This window comes from Neolamprologus brichardi, chromosome 14 (genome assembly GCF_056152115.1).
Source record: "Neolamprologus brichardi isolate AB-2024 chromosome 14, ASM5615211v1, whole genome shotgun sequence".
NCBI classification, from domain to species: Eukaryota; Metazoa; Chordata; class Actinopteri; order Cichliformes; family Cichlidae; genus Neolamprologus; species Neolamprologus brichardi.
In genome coordinates, this window is record NC_142117.1 from 32,092,776 (window position 1) to 32,110,957 (window position 18,182).

The 18,182-nt window shown below is 40.1% G+C and overlaps 2 protein-coding genes across 2 annotated transcripts; both read left to right on the forward strand.

Annotated features, from left to right (window-relative positions):
• Positions 1 to 1,448: 1,448 nt before the first annotated feature.
• Positions 1,449 to 11,324, forward strand: prcp (prolylcarboxypeptidase (angiotensinase C)). Its single transcript, XM_006796625.3, has 9 exons — positions 1,449 to 2,023; positions 4,817 to 4,957; positions 5,039 to 5,140; positions 5,414 to 5,595; positions 6,028 to 6,185; positions 8,018 to 8,190; positions 9,988 to 10,155; positions 10,271 to 10,458; positions 10,813 to 11,324. The coding sequence occupies exons 1-9, from the start codon at positions 1,850 to 1,852 to the stop codon at positions 11,033 to 11,035; spliced, it is 1,509 nt and encodes a 502-aa protein (XP_006796688.1). The 5' UTR covers positions 1,449 to 1,849; the 3' UTR covers positions 11,036 to 11,324.
• Positions 11,325 to 15,061: 3,737 nt separating this feature from the next.
• Positions 15,062 to 16,979, forward strand: fam181b (family with sequence similarity 181 member B). Its single transcript, XM_006796626.3, has one exon. The coding sequence runs from the start codon at positions 15,262 to 15,264 to the stop codon at positions 16,222 to 16,224; it is 963 nt and encodes a 320-aa protein (XP_006796689.1). The 5' UTR covers positions 15,062 to 15,261; the 3' UTR covers positions 16,225 to 16,979.
• Positions 16,980 to 18,182: the final 1,203 nt, after the last annotated feature.

The following is an 18,182-nucleotide window of genomic DNA, read 5'->3' on the forward strand; positions in this document are numbered from 1 at the left end:
TTATGTTAATGTAGTTTTGTATTACGTGTTGTATTTCATATGCTTTTATTGTAAAATTATCTCAATTGTTCAGCATGGTTAACCATTTTTTTGTAGTGTTTAAATTTATCTTTCCTATATTTGCCATAACTGTAAAGTACTGTATCGCACAATGCCATATACTGCACACTTATTTTTATTATAACATGTTGTCTTTTGTTGTACAGTAGTACAATTTAGCACTTTGCTTTTATAATTTTGTATTTTTCCATAATCCCTTTGTAAAACTAGCGAGCATTTTGTTTTGCCTTTAACAGCAGTTGCTTATAACTAATCCCTTGCATCTTCCTGTGAAGTCTCTATGGGAAATACAAGGAAACACCATTGGGATGTTGTGCTTCTTTTCCTTTATGTGTACAAAATGATCCCTGGAGTATTCTGTATAACATTAAACCTCTAAATACTCTTAAGATGTGTTTTTATGTTGTTTTTCATGAACATTTTATTTTGGAATTTTCGCCGGAAGTTTGGTGGACCAGTGCAGGGAGAAACCGACAGCTAGCTAAAACAACAGGTTGTAGTAGTTACTGCAACGTTTCTGTCTAGTAGGCAATTACTTTCCAGTACCTGTGGTACAGCCTTCACTGTGAATATATGTATTTAAATTTTTGCTAGAGCGTGAGACATTTTGATTAGTCAAGCACATGCTTTGTGACGTGTTTCCGATAATTTCATTATCGACCCAACGAAAAGAATTGACAAAAAAGTTGATTCTGTTCATCTGGACATTTTTGTTACTCATTCAAGTAACTTCTCTATCTCAGGTTAATATAGTTTTCTCCAACCTTATTGTCTTTGATCAGTGGTCATGACAATTTGCATATTAAACTGACCTGAGCCCATTGGTTTTTAGTGGTGCTAGTCATTATGCAAATGTACTGTTTATAAGGTTGGAGAAGCCTGCATTTAGCTGAGACTGAAGAAGTCACTTAATTTAATAATGAAATGTTTCTACGTCCAGATGCACAGAATCAAATTTTAGGGATTTTCTTACTTGGATGATTGAGCGTGCATCAAGACGTTAAAGAATTTAAATGTATCTTTCATTACTAGTGCTGAAATTCTTAGTTTTAACTTTCGACCGGAAGTTCAACTTAAGGTCGTTAACATTATGACGAAGCACGGCCGGAAGTAGCCATCAATGTAGCGTAACTTTGAGGACGTAACGAGTAGTTTGCCACTATTACAGTAATTAATATTTCTTCAGAAATTGGAATAACTATAGGTAGTGAAGCGCACAATTTTGTGACGTATTTCCGGCAATTTCACCGGTACTTAAGAGTGCCTAGTGCTGAATATTGCATCATGTTTGACTTAATTAACTGCATAATGTTTGGCAGGTATCTGAAACGCTCTCTTAAGAGAGAAAATATACGTAGTATTATTACTATTATGTTTCTAGTGTAAATTCCGTATACTGTATATAAAACCATCAGCCGCTGCATGACCAACTAGAACTCAAACTCCCACCAGCCATTGCGAACTGTCTACCATCTGCTGTCTGCTCCATAAACACAAGACATCGAGCTGACTGCAGCTAAATCAAACTTATTAAAAACATGTTTTAGACTTTGAACCTGATGTTTCCCGCCCATCTCCGGACAACCTCAAGTCTGATGCTAAATTTAGGACACGAGCTGCACAGCAACACCTCTCTGGATCTGCTGACAGGGTAGTCTCACTTCCTTTCTTTATCGGGACAAGTCTTCCTCAGTCATCCCACTGCAGACACAGACACACAGCTCATGGAACCCCGTCAATCATGCGCTGAAGACCAGTTTGTTGTGCGCTGAGTGTGACAGTTACAGCAATGAGGACTGGAGAGAAGGTTTTGGACAGAGCCGCAGCTACCTGCATCCTAACGTTGTGTTTTGTCTGTTTACACGTGACCGCTCTCAAATCGCAACTTTTTACCAGGCTGGGTGGGCTGCCTTACTCCACTGAGCCTCCAGTCAGCTATAAAACATTTTACTTTGATCAGAAGGTGAGTTTAAATTGATCAAAATGTACCTTTTGTCTTATTTTATACCTATTTGTCCAATTTTACACTATTGTGTTCCTCTTTCACTTCTTTAGCTTTCACTTCCCCATAAAATACACAAATTGTGCCTTATTGGGAGTGGGTTTAATGGTGCAAAAGAGAAATGATCCCACTGCTTTGTAGATAAAGCAAAGTTTTCTAAAAACAAACAAACAACCTCATCAAATGATGCTTACTCTCATTGACTGCCTTTTTATGCCACTACAGTACGTTACTTGATTGTTTAGTGTGCAAATAATCGTACCACTTGCTCTTTCTAAAATTCCCACTGCACTTAATTCTATAAGGTCCATGTGTTGTGTTTGCAGACAATAGGTGTTTTCATCTGGCTTCCTGTAGTGAAGGGAAAACCAAATCACAATTGGCTCTGTTCCTGCCAGCAGATCTGTAACTATCCTTCCTGGCTCCCTGCGTAAAGAGGTCTCTAGGGCTCAGTGAATGTGAAACATTTTACCTCAGGGGGGGTTGAAAGATCTTCACTCAGCTTTTACATGTTCCATTTATTTACTTTATAGAGATTAAGGTTACACGTAGCAGGTATGCAGTGCTACACAACAATCATCAGGTTGCTTGTCTCATTCTCCTGCCCTTGTAGTCAGGCTATGGAAGCTAAACCTCTGAATAGTATTGGACAATTTGGTGCACTGATTAGTCAGAATTATTATGACTTGTTCGTTATTGACCATAAAACAAATACTTTGATACACTGATTATTAGATGCTATACAAACTTAATACAAATTATAATGGTTTCATATGTGCTTACCCCTATTTAACGAGGTTATATTTACAATAGCATGACAGTTAGTTAAACCCATTCCAAAACCCATAAGAAAGTTACAATACTGATAAAAGTTTTGAGTGTTGTGGCAATTTTTAAATACGTAAGAACAAATGGCAATTGCTAGGCTCTCAGATGTGACTGTTTGCTTTATAATATAGTAAATTAAGTCCTCTTTTTATGAATTGTTAAAAACATAGGAAAGTAGTGATGTCACTTTATTCTTTAGGGAATTGTTACATTGAACATTAGTCTGGGTATTTTTAATATTTAATAAAACAATGAACCAACCAGTTAGTCAAGAACATGATCTAAATGTAGACTAAGAAGAAAATTTGTATATGTATTAAAAAGTAGTAGGTACACACTGTAAATAATGTGTCTGTGCTAAAGAGTGTTTGGGTTAGAGGACAATGCTCCACACCTGGTCCCACCCACAGCATCCTGTGTAATCAGCCGAGCTGACAAGAAGATAAGGGCCATTTCCTCCTTTCTGACACCCACTGTCCCGTCTGATGTGGGTTTTTTAGCCAAGCAACAAGAAACTTGATGTGAAGAGAGCTCCAGCATTCATCATCAGGAAATCCTCTTGACTGCAGTCTGCCATTAGACAATGAATGGAAATGTCCTTTAGCATCCTTTTAATGAACCTTAGCGGAGCTTGTTCTTAAGTTGTTTCCCTCGTGTCTCCATTTGCCGGACAACAGATGCAGCCTCCTGTCTTGTGAAGTTGTTAACATAGCGATCTCATAGATGTGCGGCACATGGTTTGAATTTTAATTCAAAAAACCAAGTTGCTGCTTGGTCGCACCACATGGTGGCACTACTTACCAGGGTGGGGTTCTCTTATGAAACCAGTCTCATAGGTTTTGTGATGTGCATACTGAGTGGGTGCAATTGATACAGTACTCACCAGGGATTCTTTGGGTCTTAATATATACAGCCACTTTAGTTTTGCCATTTAGAGAGCAGTTTTTTATGTTTTTTTCTGCATTACAAGAGATTGACATGTAACTTTATAAAAGAAAAGCAGGAATACATGAAAACTCACAAGGTAACTCAAATGCTTTTACCAAAAAAGTCTAACATTACACTTCAGTTGCACAATGCTACTGACTACTACCTTCCTGCCAAGCTGCTGAACTTTTCCTTTAAACTAACTGTCTCATGATCCCCTCACACTTAAAGCACTGCCAAGTGTGAAGGAGTCGTGGGTTGAATGAACACATTGTGGCCCCAGAATCTTTTTGCTGTCATTGGCTCATAAAATTGCTGCCTCCTTTGTATCCAACGAGGAGGGAACAGAGCGAGAACGAGGGGAAAAACAAAACCGAAACATTTTGTATGTAAGAATGGGGGCTGTTTGAAGGGTTGGACGACTCAGTAGCCTCATGGGGCCGTCTTCTCTGTGAAGTTGTTGGTTTCTTTCTGCCTTTGTTTAATAAAGAATACAGGAAATATGGTTGAAAGGAAAAGATATCCCAGAATCCCTGAGGTTTTATGAAAGGATATTTCAGAGCTCATCTTAAGTGGAACTAATGCAGCATTGCTTAAAGTGGCTCCAGCATTTTTAAATACAAATTGGGGCTAATTACCCCAGAATCCAACCTCAGAGCTGTCATTTCCAAACATCATAGCTGGCACACAGCCAGGTATCCAGTGATTACACCTACCCCAAAGCAGGCTCTGCTCACTGGACTGCATCCCCATCATTTTAGTCTGATGACAAGTGTAACCAATCCCCCAAAGGTTTTCTTTGCCAGTTTGTGGATCAAATTACCAATTTAAAACCACTTTGAATGCTAATCACTATTTTCAGATTTTCCTAGTTTCCGTCTATACCTCATGGTGCTCTTTTCAAGATGCTTCTCGCACAGTTGCCAAGTACAGATGCATGTGATTATCTTATTTGTGATTGTGATTATTTTATTTGCTTTCTTTTTAAAATTGTCACAGATTGACCATTTTGGATTCCTTGAGGATGGCACCTTCAAACAGAGATACCTTCTGTCTGACAAATACTGGCAGCAGCCTGGAGGACCTATTTTGTTCTATACTGGAAATGAAGGCGACATAACCTGGTTCTGCAACAACACTGTAAATATCCAGGTGTTCTCAAGTGTATTTGCGTTGCGCATAATCCTCAGTCTAATTCAGCACCTGTTGTTTTCTCTTTAGGGCTTCATGTGGGAAATTGCGGAGGAGTTAGGTGCCATGCTGGTTTTTGCAGAACATCGTTACTATGGAGAGTCCCTGCCATTTGGACAAGACTCTTACAGTGTAAGCGAAGCTGCAGAGTCACGCGTGCACATCTAAGTCTAATTAAAATCTGATTAAATATGTAAGGTTGCATAATTTTTCTCTTTTCAGGGCTCTAAGCCAATAATTTCAATACAGCATTAACAAGAATTGACCCTTAAAAGTAGATAATTCTGCAGTCACAAACACATTTTATTCCAAAAATTGGGGTATGGAGCTGAATCAAATTCTCATATCCAGTGCTGGCACTTCATTTTGAACATTATTTCAGTTGTTATTTGTTTGCATTTGCAGGACAGCAAACATCTCAACTACCTGACCTCAGAGCAAGCCCTAGCAGATTTTGCAGTACTGATTCAGAACCTTAAGGGTACTCTACCTGGTGCTCAGCACAGCCCCGTCATCGCTGTTGGAGGATCCTATGGAGGAATGCTCTCTGCCTGGTTCAGGATGAAATACCCCCATGTAGTTGTTGGGTAAGATGTTATTTCTGTTATTAGGAAACATTAAATAAAAATTTGATTCAGTATCCAATACATCATATGAATGTTAACAGCCTCATTGTTTCAACCTATCAGAGGAAGGTAAAGGGAGAATTCTTTAGACAGAGTGCATGTTGAATGAGTTTTGCCTTCATCTCCCAAAATGGGTGAGCATATGTCTAACACCAGATGTTTATTTGAGCTAGCATGATTAATCTGTGCAGTCTGCTGTGTGTAAGACATTAGGCAGCAGAGCCTGACTTATCATTCTTTTGACTTTTTTACCTCTTTGTAATTGCCATTTTCCCCCAGCAAACATATTCACAAATACAGTGAAGACTGAATATTAAGGATGAGTGTGAATATGCAGTTTGGGTCATTTGGAAAAAGAAAAAAAGAAAGATTTTGCTTCTTCTTCTATTTCAGAGCGCTGGCATCCTCTGCACCAATATGGCAGTTCCCTGGTATGGTGCCATGTGGAGACTTTTACAAAACAGTAACACAAGACTTTGCCAAAAGCGGCATTAACTGCGATGCAAACATCAGAAAGTCGTGGAAGGCTGTAAATAATGTTTCTTCCTCAGGTAAGTTGCTGTCAGAAATATCCAAACATCCATTTTCTTCAATCCAGTTAAGGGTCGTGGGTGTGCGAGAGCCTTTTCCAGCTGTCATAGGGTCAGAGGTTTGGCTACACCCTGGACATGTCACTACTCTGTCGCAGGGTTGTCACAGAGAGAGATGGCCATTTGCACACCTACTCACACCTACAACCAATTTAGAATCACCAGTTAACCCCATGCATGTTTCTGGACTGGGGGAGAATGCTGGAATATCTAGAAAGAACCCAGGCACCACACAAGAAGAACCAAAACCTTCTTGCTGTGACACGACAGTGTTAACCGCAACCCCACAATGTCAACACTGAAACCCTGTTCCTGCTCTTATCCAGCCATATATGATTTAATATATTAAATTGGTATGTTACATTTTTTGATGAATGGATTTTAGTGGTCAGATAGTTTATTGAAGAGACTTCCCAAAGGAGAGAAGATTCAGAGTCATGATATTTTACATGAAGGTTAATAAGCAGGCACTGGTTCTCATCTACTATTCTTTTGTGGAAGGGGCTTCTAGCTTCCTGAATGCTTGGTATGGTTCACTGTTGTTAGATTTTGTTGTTAGTATTTCTAGCTCAAGGCTAAATCAATTATGATAGTGAAAGCAAAGTGTTCAGATAGCCTGTTATTTGTCATTTTCATCTGAAATGGATTTTGGAGAAAATATTCTGAATAAATGTTTTTTTGTTCAGTGATTCAGAAACAGCAGACAGATGGATGATAGTTGGTCTATTGTGTGAATTTTGGCTGCCGTTTCTTTCTTTTTTTTCTTATATCAGTCCCCAAGCAAATGTCTCACTGACTGAAAACACTTTGAGTTCCACCTAAAATGATTTTTTTAAGCGGTTACGTTTACCTCACAGCTATGAATGCAGTGCTGTGAAAAGTATGTACCCCCTTCCTGATTTTGCTCTCTCTAGGTTAGGTTTAGTATTTGCCCCCTAAATCTAGTAACTGGTTGTGTCACCATTGGCTGCAAGAACTACAATCACACCTTTGTGATAACTTACAATCACTGTGGAGGAATTTTGGTCCATTGTTCTGTGAAGAATTGTTTTAATTCAGCAACACTGGAGGATTTTTAAAGTCACGCCAAAGCATCTCAATTGGATTTTGACTGGCCCTTCAGAGGTGGACTCACTGGTTTAATTTGGACTATTGTCCTGCTGCATAACCTGAGTGCGCTTGAGCTTCAGGGCGCGAACCGATGGCTGCACATTCTCCTTTAGGATTTTCTGGTAGAAAGCAAAATTCATAGTTCACCTGGCAGGACTTGGTGAGGCTAGTGAAATTGAACAGCGTGCCAGAAAATGTAATTAATGACAGTTATTTTGTGATTTTACATAAGGCCTGGTAGGTTTGCATAGCTTTATTCCCTTAAGAAATGAAATCATCACTTAAAAATTACATTTATTATTTACTAAGGTTATCTTTGTCTAGTATTTGTTTGATGACCTGAAACATTTATTGTAACAAATACACGAAGACCTAAGAAATCAGGAAGGGGACGTGGCAGCACCACAGACCACGCCCCACCACAGGGGGCAAATACTTCTTCACAGTACTGTATGATAATGAGGCTTTTTGTGCCTATTTTAAATAATATTTGACTACATGAGTCTCCAATCTGTCACCTAAACCAAGATTTGACTTTAAACTGATGAATATTTTCTTAGATATTTTGTCCCATTTTAGTATACGCCAGTGTCGTTAATGCAGTAGTGAAATGAACAGTATGATTCACATTAGAAGAGTTATTGAGCTAATGCTGTAATTATTTTTTTCTCTGTTTACTCAAGCGTCCGGTCTTCAGTGGCTGTCAGAAGAATTCAGTTTGTGTGCCCCTCTTAAAAACAAAAATGATGTCCTCACCTTCAAGAGCTGGCTTCAAGAGACCTGGGTGAATCTGGCAATGGTGGACTACCCGTATGAAGCTAATTTCCTCCAGCCGCTGCCTCGCTGGCCCATCCAGGTAAAAGCACCCCCCTGAAAAACACTCTGAGATCCAAATTAATATTCTAGTTATCACTATTTAAATTTGTCGCAAAATTAAATAAAGGCTTTGGTTAAGCTCTATATTATCTATTCCTTTATATGACAAATGTTTTTTACTTTATTGCACCTTTGAATTGTGTTTGTCTTTGGTTAAGCGCCTAATTTAGCCCAACAGCCTGCCCTTAATTGAAATGAATGTGCGATTCAGCCGATTGTGATACAAGTGTTTGTTGTGGTCTTCCAGGCTTTTGTTTACAACAGCTGTCAAGTAACTTCATTAATATTCATAAGGATCTTGTTTCTTTTAGATTTAAAGTATTCTTTAGATGAGCAGCTACAAGTAAGCCGCTATTCTTTTCTTCTGTCGCACCAATAGTGCTTTCATTTGCACACTCCGTCAGATCTCTGAGGTGTTCCTGTTAGGACGCTCACATGGCACTACAGAAAGAGGTCATTTGCCCAGTGCAGCTCGTGAGGCCATTGAACAAAAGTTCACTGGTCCCCTTTAAATGGGGTTGTAAAAAATACTTAACAAGACTCTTGATGGGGAAGAATAATTGCTTTAACAGTAAGAAAAATGCATCGTGTTTATTTATTTATTTAATCTCGCGGTGTTGCTGACATGACCAAAAATGCCATTTGTTTTAATGTAAAAGAGCTTGTGACATTACAGCGGCTGTTTTCCCGAGGCTGATTGACTTGAGTGAAGTGTATTCTACCAGTCACCTTGGCACGTCACGTGTATAAACCAAGCTCCACTGCTGACCCCCGACTCTGTGTTTGCGGCGGTTCATACCCTTGGGAGTGGTCCGCGCATACTTTAACTCCTTCTCTTGTGGGGCATTTTTCTGTTATTTACCATTTGGCCAATGAATAGATTGTGAAGCATCATTGTAGGTGAAATAAACACTAAATGGCCATTTGGAGTTGTTTTGGCTCTTTGCCTTTAATGTATGCGACCCCTATGGGTGGTTTAAGCGGTTTAGGCAGTGGGTGCAAAGAGGAGCTTTTTTAATGACAAAGCTAATGTGATTATCTGAGTGAGTGTGAGAACGGGGTATTGAGGGCTTAGAGGAGGGAAATCTGTTGGCAGAGATGAATGTATAAGCCTAATCCTATCTGAAAAGTAAGGAGAAGATGCTTTAGAGCTATTGCGGTGTTTTTTTTCTCCACAATATAAATCTTTGGTTGGACATGTCTGTGGCCCTCCTCATCCATCGACCACCAACTCCTCCCCAGCCTGCAGACAAAGGCCTTAGTAACAGACTCCACACTAGTGCAGCTCCCCTCCAACCTCCAACCAAGAAAGCCCACTTTCTCTGCTGCACAAAGAGTCCAGAACAACAGCCAACTCTACTGCTGCAACCATAACAACACAAAGTGCGATCAGACAAGAGCTAAAGCTAAAATATTGATCATTCACGCTATTAATCCTGAAAGTCAACCTATGGTCACACCAAAAATAGTTTAGGACAGCAAAACCTTTACATTTTAAGTTCTTGAGATCATTGGCTTTAAGTAAATGGATTTTTCCCCCCACTAGTGCCAAGATTAGAACAATAAATTCAAGTTCATTCTGGGGAATTTCATATGCAAATCAGGCGCCACCACTTTTTATGTGGAAAAACACTTTATGGGCTACAAGAAAGCAATCTTTAGTCCTGTAAACAACTTGGATGTGCTGATGGGTTTTTTTTGGGATGTTTTTTAAGAAGCTTTTATGGTGTAATGTAATTAATTGTGTTCTTGTTTGGCTTTTTTAACATGTTTTAAGGTGGTGTGCAAGTACCTCAGCTTCGATTCTACCGTGTCTGACTACCAGCTGCTGCAAGGTGTCGCCCAAGCAGCAAAGGTTTACTATAACTACACCGGAAGCTCTCCTTGTCTAAACACATCACAGACAGCAACCAGCAGCCTTGGCTACCTCGGCTGGTTTTACCAGGTGCATAAAACAGCGCGGGGTTCAGTCATGTCATGCTGAATAAATCGGTGCACAGAGGTGTGAGTGGGCAGCTTTTCCTGTCACAATGAATATGTATTCAATCCCTTGTCCCCAGGCCTGCACGGAGATGGTGATGCCCATGTGCACAGATGGCGTGCAGGACATGTTTGAACCAGAGGAGTGGAACTTCCAGGCCTTCTCTGATGAGTGCAAAGCCATGTTTGGTATCAGGCCACGGGCTGACTGGGCAGGCACTGTCTATGGGGGGAAAGAGATCTCCTCTCACAGCAACATCATCTTCAGGTAAATTACCAGATTTAGGGATTTCTTGAGATTTCGGGATTTGTCTAGGGATGCAAAAGTAAGTTAAGTGCAGATTCTGACTGCCTTGTATTGCAGGTAAGTTCACATGTGGGTAGCCACACAGGCAAGACACATATTAAACCTAAATGGCTCTGAAAATATATATATATGTTAGTCTTTAATCTCAGCACTGACAGATAAGACTGCCACTGGTTCAGTCTCTTCAAAGTATTCTTGTGCATTCACAGAATTATCAGATATTAGAGTACAAAGACACTTTAATGTGTCCATGGCAGAAAATTCCTGGCTTAACTATTGCTAGCTATCAACATTGTTTCTGCTTTCACATTTCAGTAATGGAGGACTCGATCCATGGTCATCTGGTGGAGTGACTTCCAACATCTCACATTCTCTGGTTTCCATTATGATTCCCGATGGAGCCCACCACTTAGACCTCCGCTACAGCAATGACCTTGATCCACCTTCAGTCCGTGCTGCCCGGGCGTTAGAGGTGAAGTATTTTCAGGAGTGGATCAAGAAGGCTAAAAAGGCACATAGAGCTGCACCAACCGGCTAGTCTCCAAAAGCAGCACAGTTCTACCCAACGAGGATATTCATGATGTCCAAGATTTAGCTTTAAATTGTGCGACACGTTTTTGATTGTTTTGTGTGTTTTTTTCTCGGTGCTTTATCTATCACGATGCCAAAGTTTGTTTTTTCTCTGACCAATTTAGAAACACTCCGCTTCTTTGGGTCAAACATTAAAATCTGAAGGGCTTGATGACAAAATGTACTGATGTTGCTGCAAAAACAATTGACCTGTTTGTCATGTACAAACTGTTGAAAATAAAGCTGCAGGGTAAATACATTTTGGTTCTTTATTTCTGCAATCGCATTATCATCATAATCATCAAAAAGCTGCATCATTCTCATTTTGTCTCTCATGTAAAGTTTTCTAAAAATACCCATAAATGTTTCTCTACCTCCAAAACTCACATGTTCCTCTTTTGGAATTTATTGCAAGTTTATTGCAAATTTAGAGTTTCTGGGGGTTTTTTTTGTCACGCTTGTCAGTTAGCCGTGGTTATTATTCAGGCATCTCTTAAAGTTATTGTAATATGCAGATTAAAAAGTCTCAGAGGAAAATTCTGGCACCAAACACAAAGGCAAAGCATTTTTGAAGGCTTTCACTGCACTTGGTGTAATATGAAACTTAATCTGTTTGCTGTTCACAGGAGGACACTGCCTTCCATGCATTTTATCATTTTCTCAATACGCTGGAATTCCCAAATAACACTTCTTCTAATGAAACCGATTAAAAAGCTCCAGGTTTACTGTCGTCTAAGCCTTCATATTATGTTTTGAGCACTTACAGATGCGCTGTTGCCGAGCACACCCTTTGTCATATTTTAGATAGACTGGGGACTTTAACTTTCATTTCCAGCTCTCAAGAACAATTGCACGTGCTTGAGATTTAATAAAAACCCAATCGGAGGAGGCCAATAAAGTGAGTGGTGGGAGATTATTGCAGTTTTGCCTGCTGACCTTACCCCTGCAGACCAACCTGTGGGATTCCCCTCGACACGCATTAATTCACTGGCTGCCATTAAAGCACTAAATTGTGGCACCAAGGCAGCCTGTAGACTCTGGTTTGTCCCCCCTGCAAGTAATATTATTAATACAATTCCTGTGGTGCCAGAGTAGTTGAGAAAGGTTGATGGAAGGTTAAGAGTGAGGCGGTGAGTAGTTGCAGGAATCAGTTGGGATCCAAGAAGCTTTCTGTAGTTCTGTGAACTGCCTTTTTACTTTCTTCTTCTTTTTTTTTAAATGTCAAGATAAAAGACTCAAATGTCATGAAAGAACTAAGACTAAACTCCACCGCCGCTAATGAAAACATGTCATCCTGCTTTGTAATTTTCTTTGAACTACTCTCTCCAATACTTTTTTTTTAAACCTCTTCTTTTAAAGCAAAAGCCCCTGACATGACATGACCTTGTGATGCAGATGGGAAACATGTCCTGCACTGGTATGTGGGTTGATTTTCAACCAGGAGACACAAAGCCTGACTTTTCAGTGTTTTGTCACAGGCTTGACTGAATTTCAGACGCCTCGGTAGAAAGAAACATGGCTAAACATGGGGGAGGATGGGGTCTCGGCCACTAAATGCTCTCCTTAAACCTTTCTCAGGACTTTGAGGGGTCATTAATTTTGCCAGCATTTTCTACGTCTCTGACACTGGCCATCAATCAGAGCTGTTTTAAGTATTCAGTCAACCCCAAATTCTGACTATGTCCCTGCTCAGACAGGGACCACACACCAGTAGGAAGAGATTAAGCCTGTGCATGTCACATCACGTTGTAGTGAGCACCTCACTCCCTTGGGGTTGGGTGCTGCTGAATAAGTAAATTCCCAGAAGCCCAGAGGGTGTGGTGGTAATGTTTAACAATATCTCAGCAATACGGAACAACTTGCGTGTTTTAGGAAATTCATCTTCCTCCCGTATTAAAGTTCAGTGGTTTAATAATTTGTCTCTGAATCTTGGTATATTTAAGGACTCTAACAAATAATGTACATTTGTAAAATCTGTAGGAATCAAAGCGTCACTCGTTTTTTCAGTATATATATATTTACACAGACACACACACACATACACACGTATAACTTTTTGAGCTGCTCTGCTCCAGCCCCATCCCCTCTCACCCTCTCAGCCTTTATTCAACAATAGAAACTTGTTTCCGGGATCTGTGCGTCAGGCTCTGTCATGTGAATGACCCACCAGCACAAAAGCCAAGACCCCCCGACTTGGAAAAAAAGGGGGATATAGCTGCCATGACTGTGATGATGTCACTTTGCCAAAACTGTGCCGTTAGCAAAGAGAGGAGACAAAATCGGTTTGGGCAGGCATTAAAAGCCCCTGCACTGAATGCATGCGATGCCCTGATAAGGCTGCAGCTGTTTCCCCCCTGTTTTTATGATAACTTTTTTGGACATTTATTTTGAAACATTTATGGAAACAGATGAAATTGCTCATTCACTTCACAAGTTCTTGTTTTTTTCACATAGTTGGCAGTTGTATAAAAAGTTAGATTTGTTGTCTTTGTTTTGTATCCACCTGCTGTTCTAATATTTTTTTCTTCTAGATTTGTGTTGTGTGGCTACAGATAATTAGTGCTATCAGTATCACTGGCCCTTTTCTCCCTGGGATTAGCATAAGAAAGAATTTGCCACCACTTTAGACTTTTTCATGCCTCAAAAACCCTAATGAGTCACCGCTTCACCTCAAATGGATCTTCTGAAAGAGGAAGGATCTTCACTTGTTACCTTTTCAGTTATGCGCCTCCAGGATCACTTGAAATAATTAATGAAGCTTTAAAGTGATTCAAGGATGTGCCAGATAGAAACTGTTGCATTGCCTTGTAAACCGAAATACTGAAAAATATAAGCAGGGTGAAAAAGTGGCTGCCAATTTGATCACTCCAAAAAAAAAAAAAATTCCACTTAAATTCTGATAAGTGCTGGCAACTTAACAATCTGGCTCTTGGACACATCCTCCATTGTATTCACTGCTGGCCAAGAAACTTCCTGTAAATACGTTATTGTTTACAACAGAAGTTTCATACCCAGGATTTCTTAAGGTCAACATTTCTTCTGGCACACTAAGCCTGAACTGCACTTTATTCCCCTTTAATTTAACAGCTCCGGCAGCTTTTCTAGTTAAATCGACTGTTCATTATTGAGACCCATTTTACGAAGGGGCTGTGAGGTGCAATTTAATGAATCTCTGGCACAAAGCTCCCTTTCAGTGCTGCGCGAAGAATAGAGGCTATTTAGACCCTGTAGGGCTTTATGTCAAAGGCAGCCCATAATAGTTGTCAGGCCAGGGCAGAAATTCCCACTGGCCTGGGAATGCACTAGAAATCAACTTTTGCCATGAGCAGATTAAGACACAAGCAAGCAGTTGGGAAGATTCTCCCATATAGTGGCATCTGTTTAGACGCTTAGATTTTCCCACAGACAAAAAAAAAAAAACCCAAAACTTTCCCAGTACTGTAATGTTGTGATGTGCTAGCTCTGTTTGTCCCTGTGCCTAAATGAAAATTAAGATTATAAATACATTTTTATTTGTGTATCCACACAGGAAACAAAGAATATAAGTATATTTTTCCTTTTTTATTTTAGTGTTTGGAGAAAGACGAGAGGAAGGTGTGAACAATGGTGTCGGCTAGTTGAGGAAAGTTATTTACATTTTTTCTTTTTTGGGGGGGTTTAAGCGTAGTTTGTTTGATAGTCATGAACGTAACAAAGGAGGATATTGTTGTTTAAGTCTAACAGAGATCATTTTGTATTACATTTCTGCCTCCGTACTCTATCCACCATGTTTTTTTCCCTTCTCACTGTAACAGTAATATCCTCGAGTTTCATGAAAGCTTTTTTGGTTCAGAGCACACACAAACAGTTAAACTAGAGGGGGAGAGTTCTGACAGAGGTTATTGTCCTCGGCTCAGCAGGGAATTTCAGACAAATCCCTCTTAGATGCAGGTGGTCGGGCACAAGCAAAGAGTTAAGTCCAGCGGTCCCATTGCCCCTCCTCTTTGATGTTCTGACATCATTTGTCCAGCCCCCCGAAAGATCTCCTTACTTTCCTCAGAGCGCGTCACTTCTACTCTGGAATGTTTACAGGAACTTCATGAGCAGCATCAGGACCAAGTTTTTATCAGTGGAAAAAGGGCATGCTGTGAAGAAATTTTGGGTTTAAGGATCACAGTGGATGCCACAGGTGTAGCTGCTGGGCTCAACAGAGTAATGGCTGTTCAGACTGCAATCATGAACCCTCAGTTCATGAATTTCTGCTTCCCTGGCTCTGTGATGGAGTATGATGTGGAAAAAAGTCTTGATGGAAGTCTCCTGGGCGAGACAGAAAATGATGAGGACTACAAAGAGACGACGAGGGATTTGTTGAGTTTCATAGACTCAGCCTCCAGCAATATCAAGCTGGCTCTGGACAAGCCGGTGAAATCTAAAAGGAAAGTCAACCACCGGAAGTATCTGCAAAAGCAGATCAAAAGGTGCACTGGCATTATAACACCAGGAAATGCTGCAGAGGCCCCAGTAAAAAGACAGGGTTCTCCACTGACTCAGCCAAGCACTTTGCAGAGCAAAACTCTACCTAAGCGTGATGGTGTTCAGGCCAACTTGCAGAGCAAAAGCTTGGCAGCTCTCTTCAGCCCTGTGAAGGATATAAGGGGTGAAAAACCCAAGAAACCACCGCTGAGGCATCGCAACCTGCCCCCTTCTTTCTTTACCGAGCCTGCTAATTGCTCCAAAGTCAGTTCAACATCTGGGATGACGCTGAAGGACTTGGAGCGAGGCAATCCAGAGGCTACAGAGTTCTTTGAGCTCTTGGGGCCCGATTACTGCAACATGGTCAGCGATCAGGATATTTATCAAGGCATGCCTCTCCGGGTGCAGCCAGAGTTGGGAGGACCAGATCCAGCTTCCTACGATACTCATCATTTAGTTGGTGGTCTCCTCTACTCTGAACCCTGGACTAGCTGCTCAGGACCCTCTAAAAAAGTAGGGGAGAGTCTGCGTACAGGCCCAGCCCAGCCTCCTGTCTACTGTCAGTCTGAGGGTGCTACGGGGCCCATAGAAGACAATGCGCTGTGCACTTTAGCCTTTCCAAACTTCTTCGCAGACTGCCCCATACCTCAGGTCACCTACGATTTAACTGGTGGTTATAACAGGGCAAATTATTCATCTCTATGAGAGGCTGACAATTCTTTTGGCTTATAATATGCAGATAATTATGTTTAACAGTAGTTTATCATATCAGGTTTGTTGTGAAAGCAGTGTTGCAACTGGAAAACATGTAGCATCATCCCTACTCAACAAAGTGTGTCATGCAATTACTTCCGGAAAAAAAGTAACTATACCAAGTGCTTCTTTCACTCATAGTTTTTCCACTAGTGATAAAAAGCTTCACACATGTATATGATTGCGTCTCTCTCAGGCAATTTATATTGCAATCGATGAAAATGCATTTGATTCTGGCTATGCTGTTGCTTTAGTTAAGTTGTCCACTTGAGAATGTGCAAATCAGACTACAGATTATAACATTTATATATTTTACAAAAATAATCACACAAGCAGCACAAATACTTGTTGGTTTAGTCCACAAAGCATCTCTTTCTGTTTTTTTTTTAAATATATCATAGGACTGTTTGAGAAAACAAATGGAGCACTTTTCCTGCTAGTAACATTTCTGTGCAGCAACATAAAAGGGACTACTAATTTTAATTTTCAAACAGTAATGTCTGATGCCGTGTTTGCTTGATGAAGTTTTATAGCTCTGAAGTTATTTTCAGCTGGAAGAATTTCACTTGTGCCCTTTTGTCTGTGGAAAAGCCTTTAATGTATCTAGCTATTGTAATAAGAGGAAATAAAGCTGGCCTTTATTACTGTGTCTGGTTGTGTTCATTGTGGTTGAGGTTTAATTATCATGAAGAAATGAGGATACAAAGCAGAAAACGTCCGTGACTGAAGATGTATGTTTGTAAAATATAACAGTTAATCTGTATAAAAATACACACACTTTGCTGCATGGTGCATTTTTACAATTCTTCTGGATGCTTGGAAAAACTATGTGCTACATTTTGTTGACAGAAAATAATAAAACCTATGAAAAGCTTCACTTTACCTTTGTGATTTTGAAGTAAACACAATTGCTAAACATGTAACATTGATTACTTTGCACTACCACTGCACTGGAACATTAGGTGGAAAAATATCTAAATATTGTCATTTTGCCCATATGTTTAGTTTAAGTTGACTGGCGATTTAATCTTGAAACCCTTTAAAGCATAACCTTTGCACAGGAGGTCTCTGGAGATTTGAATGCCAGAATCCTCTTAATGGTATACAGCGTTACCTCCCTCTGCTGGCTGCTAAAGGTTCATTCATTTGCATTCTAACATCGAACCTCGTCCCGGCCCACACATTTGTCTTGAAGTATCACTCTAGAGCCTGCATGAAATGACAGGGGTTGAAAAAAACCCCAAGATTTAATATGAAATTGTGTCATGAAAAATGGTGACTTCGAGGGTCCTGTAAACCATAGTGGAACTCTAGGGTCTGCAAACATGAGCGTTCTTTAATAGAACTTGAACATCCTTGTTGTTCTGGGGTCACAAATACTAGAGACAGAACTGCAATTACTCAAGATTGTTTTCGAGGACCCAATAAAAGTTTTGCCGTGACATTGAGGCCTTTCAGTGCAAGGCGAGAGATGAATTTGAAGTCAAGGAAAGTTCTTAAACTTTTTTCTTTACTCATTTTGCCCCCATATTTTTTAAGCACAATTACTGATTTCTTTTTACTTCAGTAACCATGCACAATCTGTCTCAGCTCTGGTCTCTGTCACACTCTTTACATGTACACATATGTAAAAGCTATTCACCTCTTGGCAGCTTAGATCGAATACAAGGTTTGGACACAATTAACCCCAGTTTACTGACCACAGTGGACTCATTTTCTCAATTTTGAAAATCAAAAATATGTCTTTAGTCTGTAAGCAGCTATTTAGCAAGTGCGCTAGATGGCAGTATTGTTCTGTTGAAAACCCAGTGTCCACCACTCCCATCCAGACACCAATGATATATGGCATTATGAATGTAATTCTAGCCTCTTATGCTGAGTTGTTCTGCACACACCTGCTCATAAAATGA

Excerpts from the sequence above, each read along its gene's own strand:
- prcp (XM_006796625.3), top strand. The coding sequence starts at position 1,850 with ATGAGGACTGGAGAGAAGGTTTTGGACAGAGCCGCAGCTACCTGCATC. Across the intron at positions 5,141-5,413 it reads TTGGACAAGACTCTTACAGT|GACAGCAAACATCTCAACTA; the intron begins GTAAGCGAAGCT and ends TTGCATTTGCAG. Across the intron at positions 6,186-8,017 it reads AAATAATGTTTCTTCCTCAG|CGTCCGGTCTTCAGTGGCTG; the intron begins GTAAGTTGCTGT and ends TGTTTACTCAAG.
- fam181b (XM_006796626.3), top strand. The coding sequence starts at position 15,262 with ATGGCTGTTCAGACTGCAATCATGAACCCTCAGTTCATGAATTTCTGC.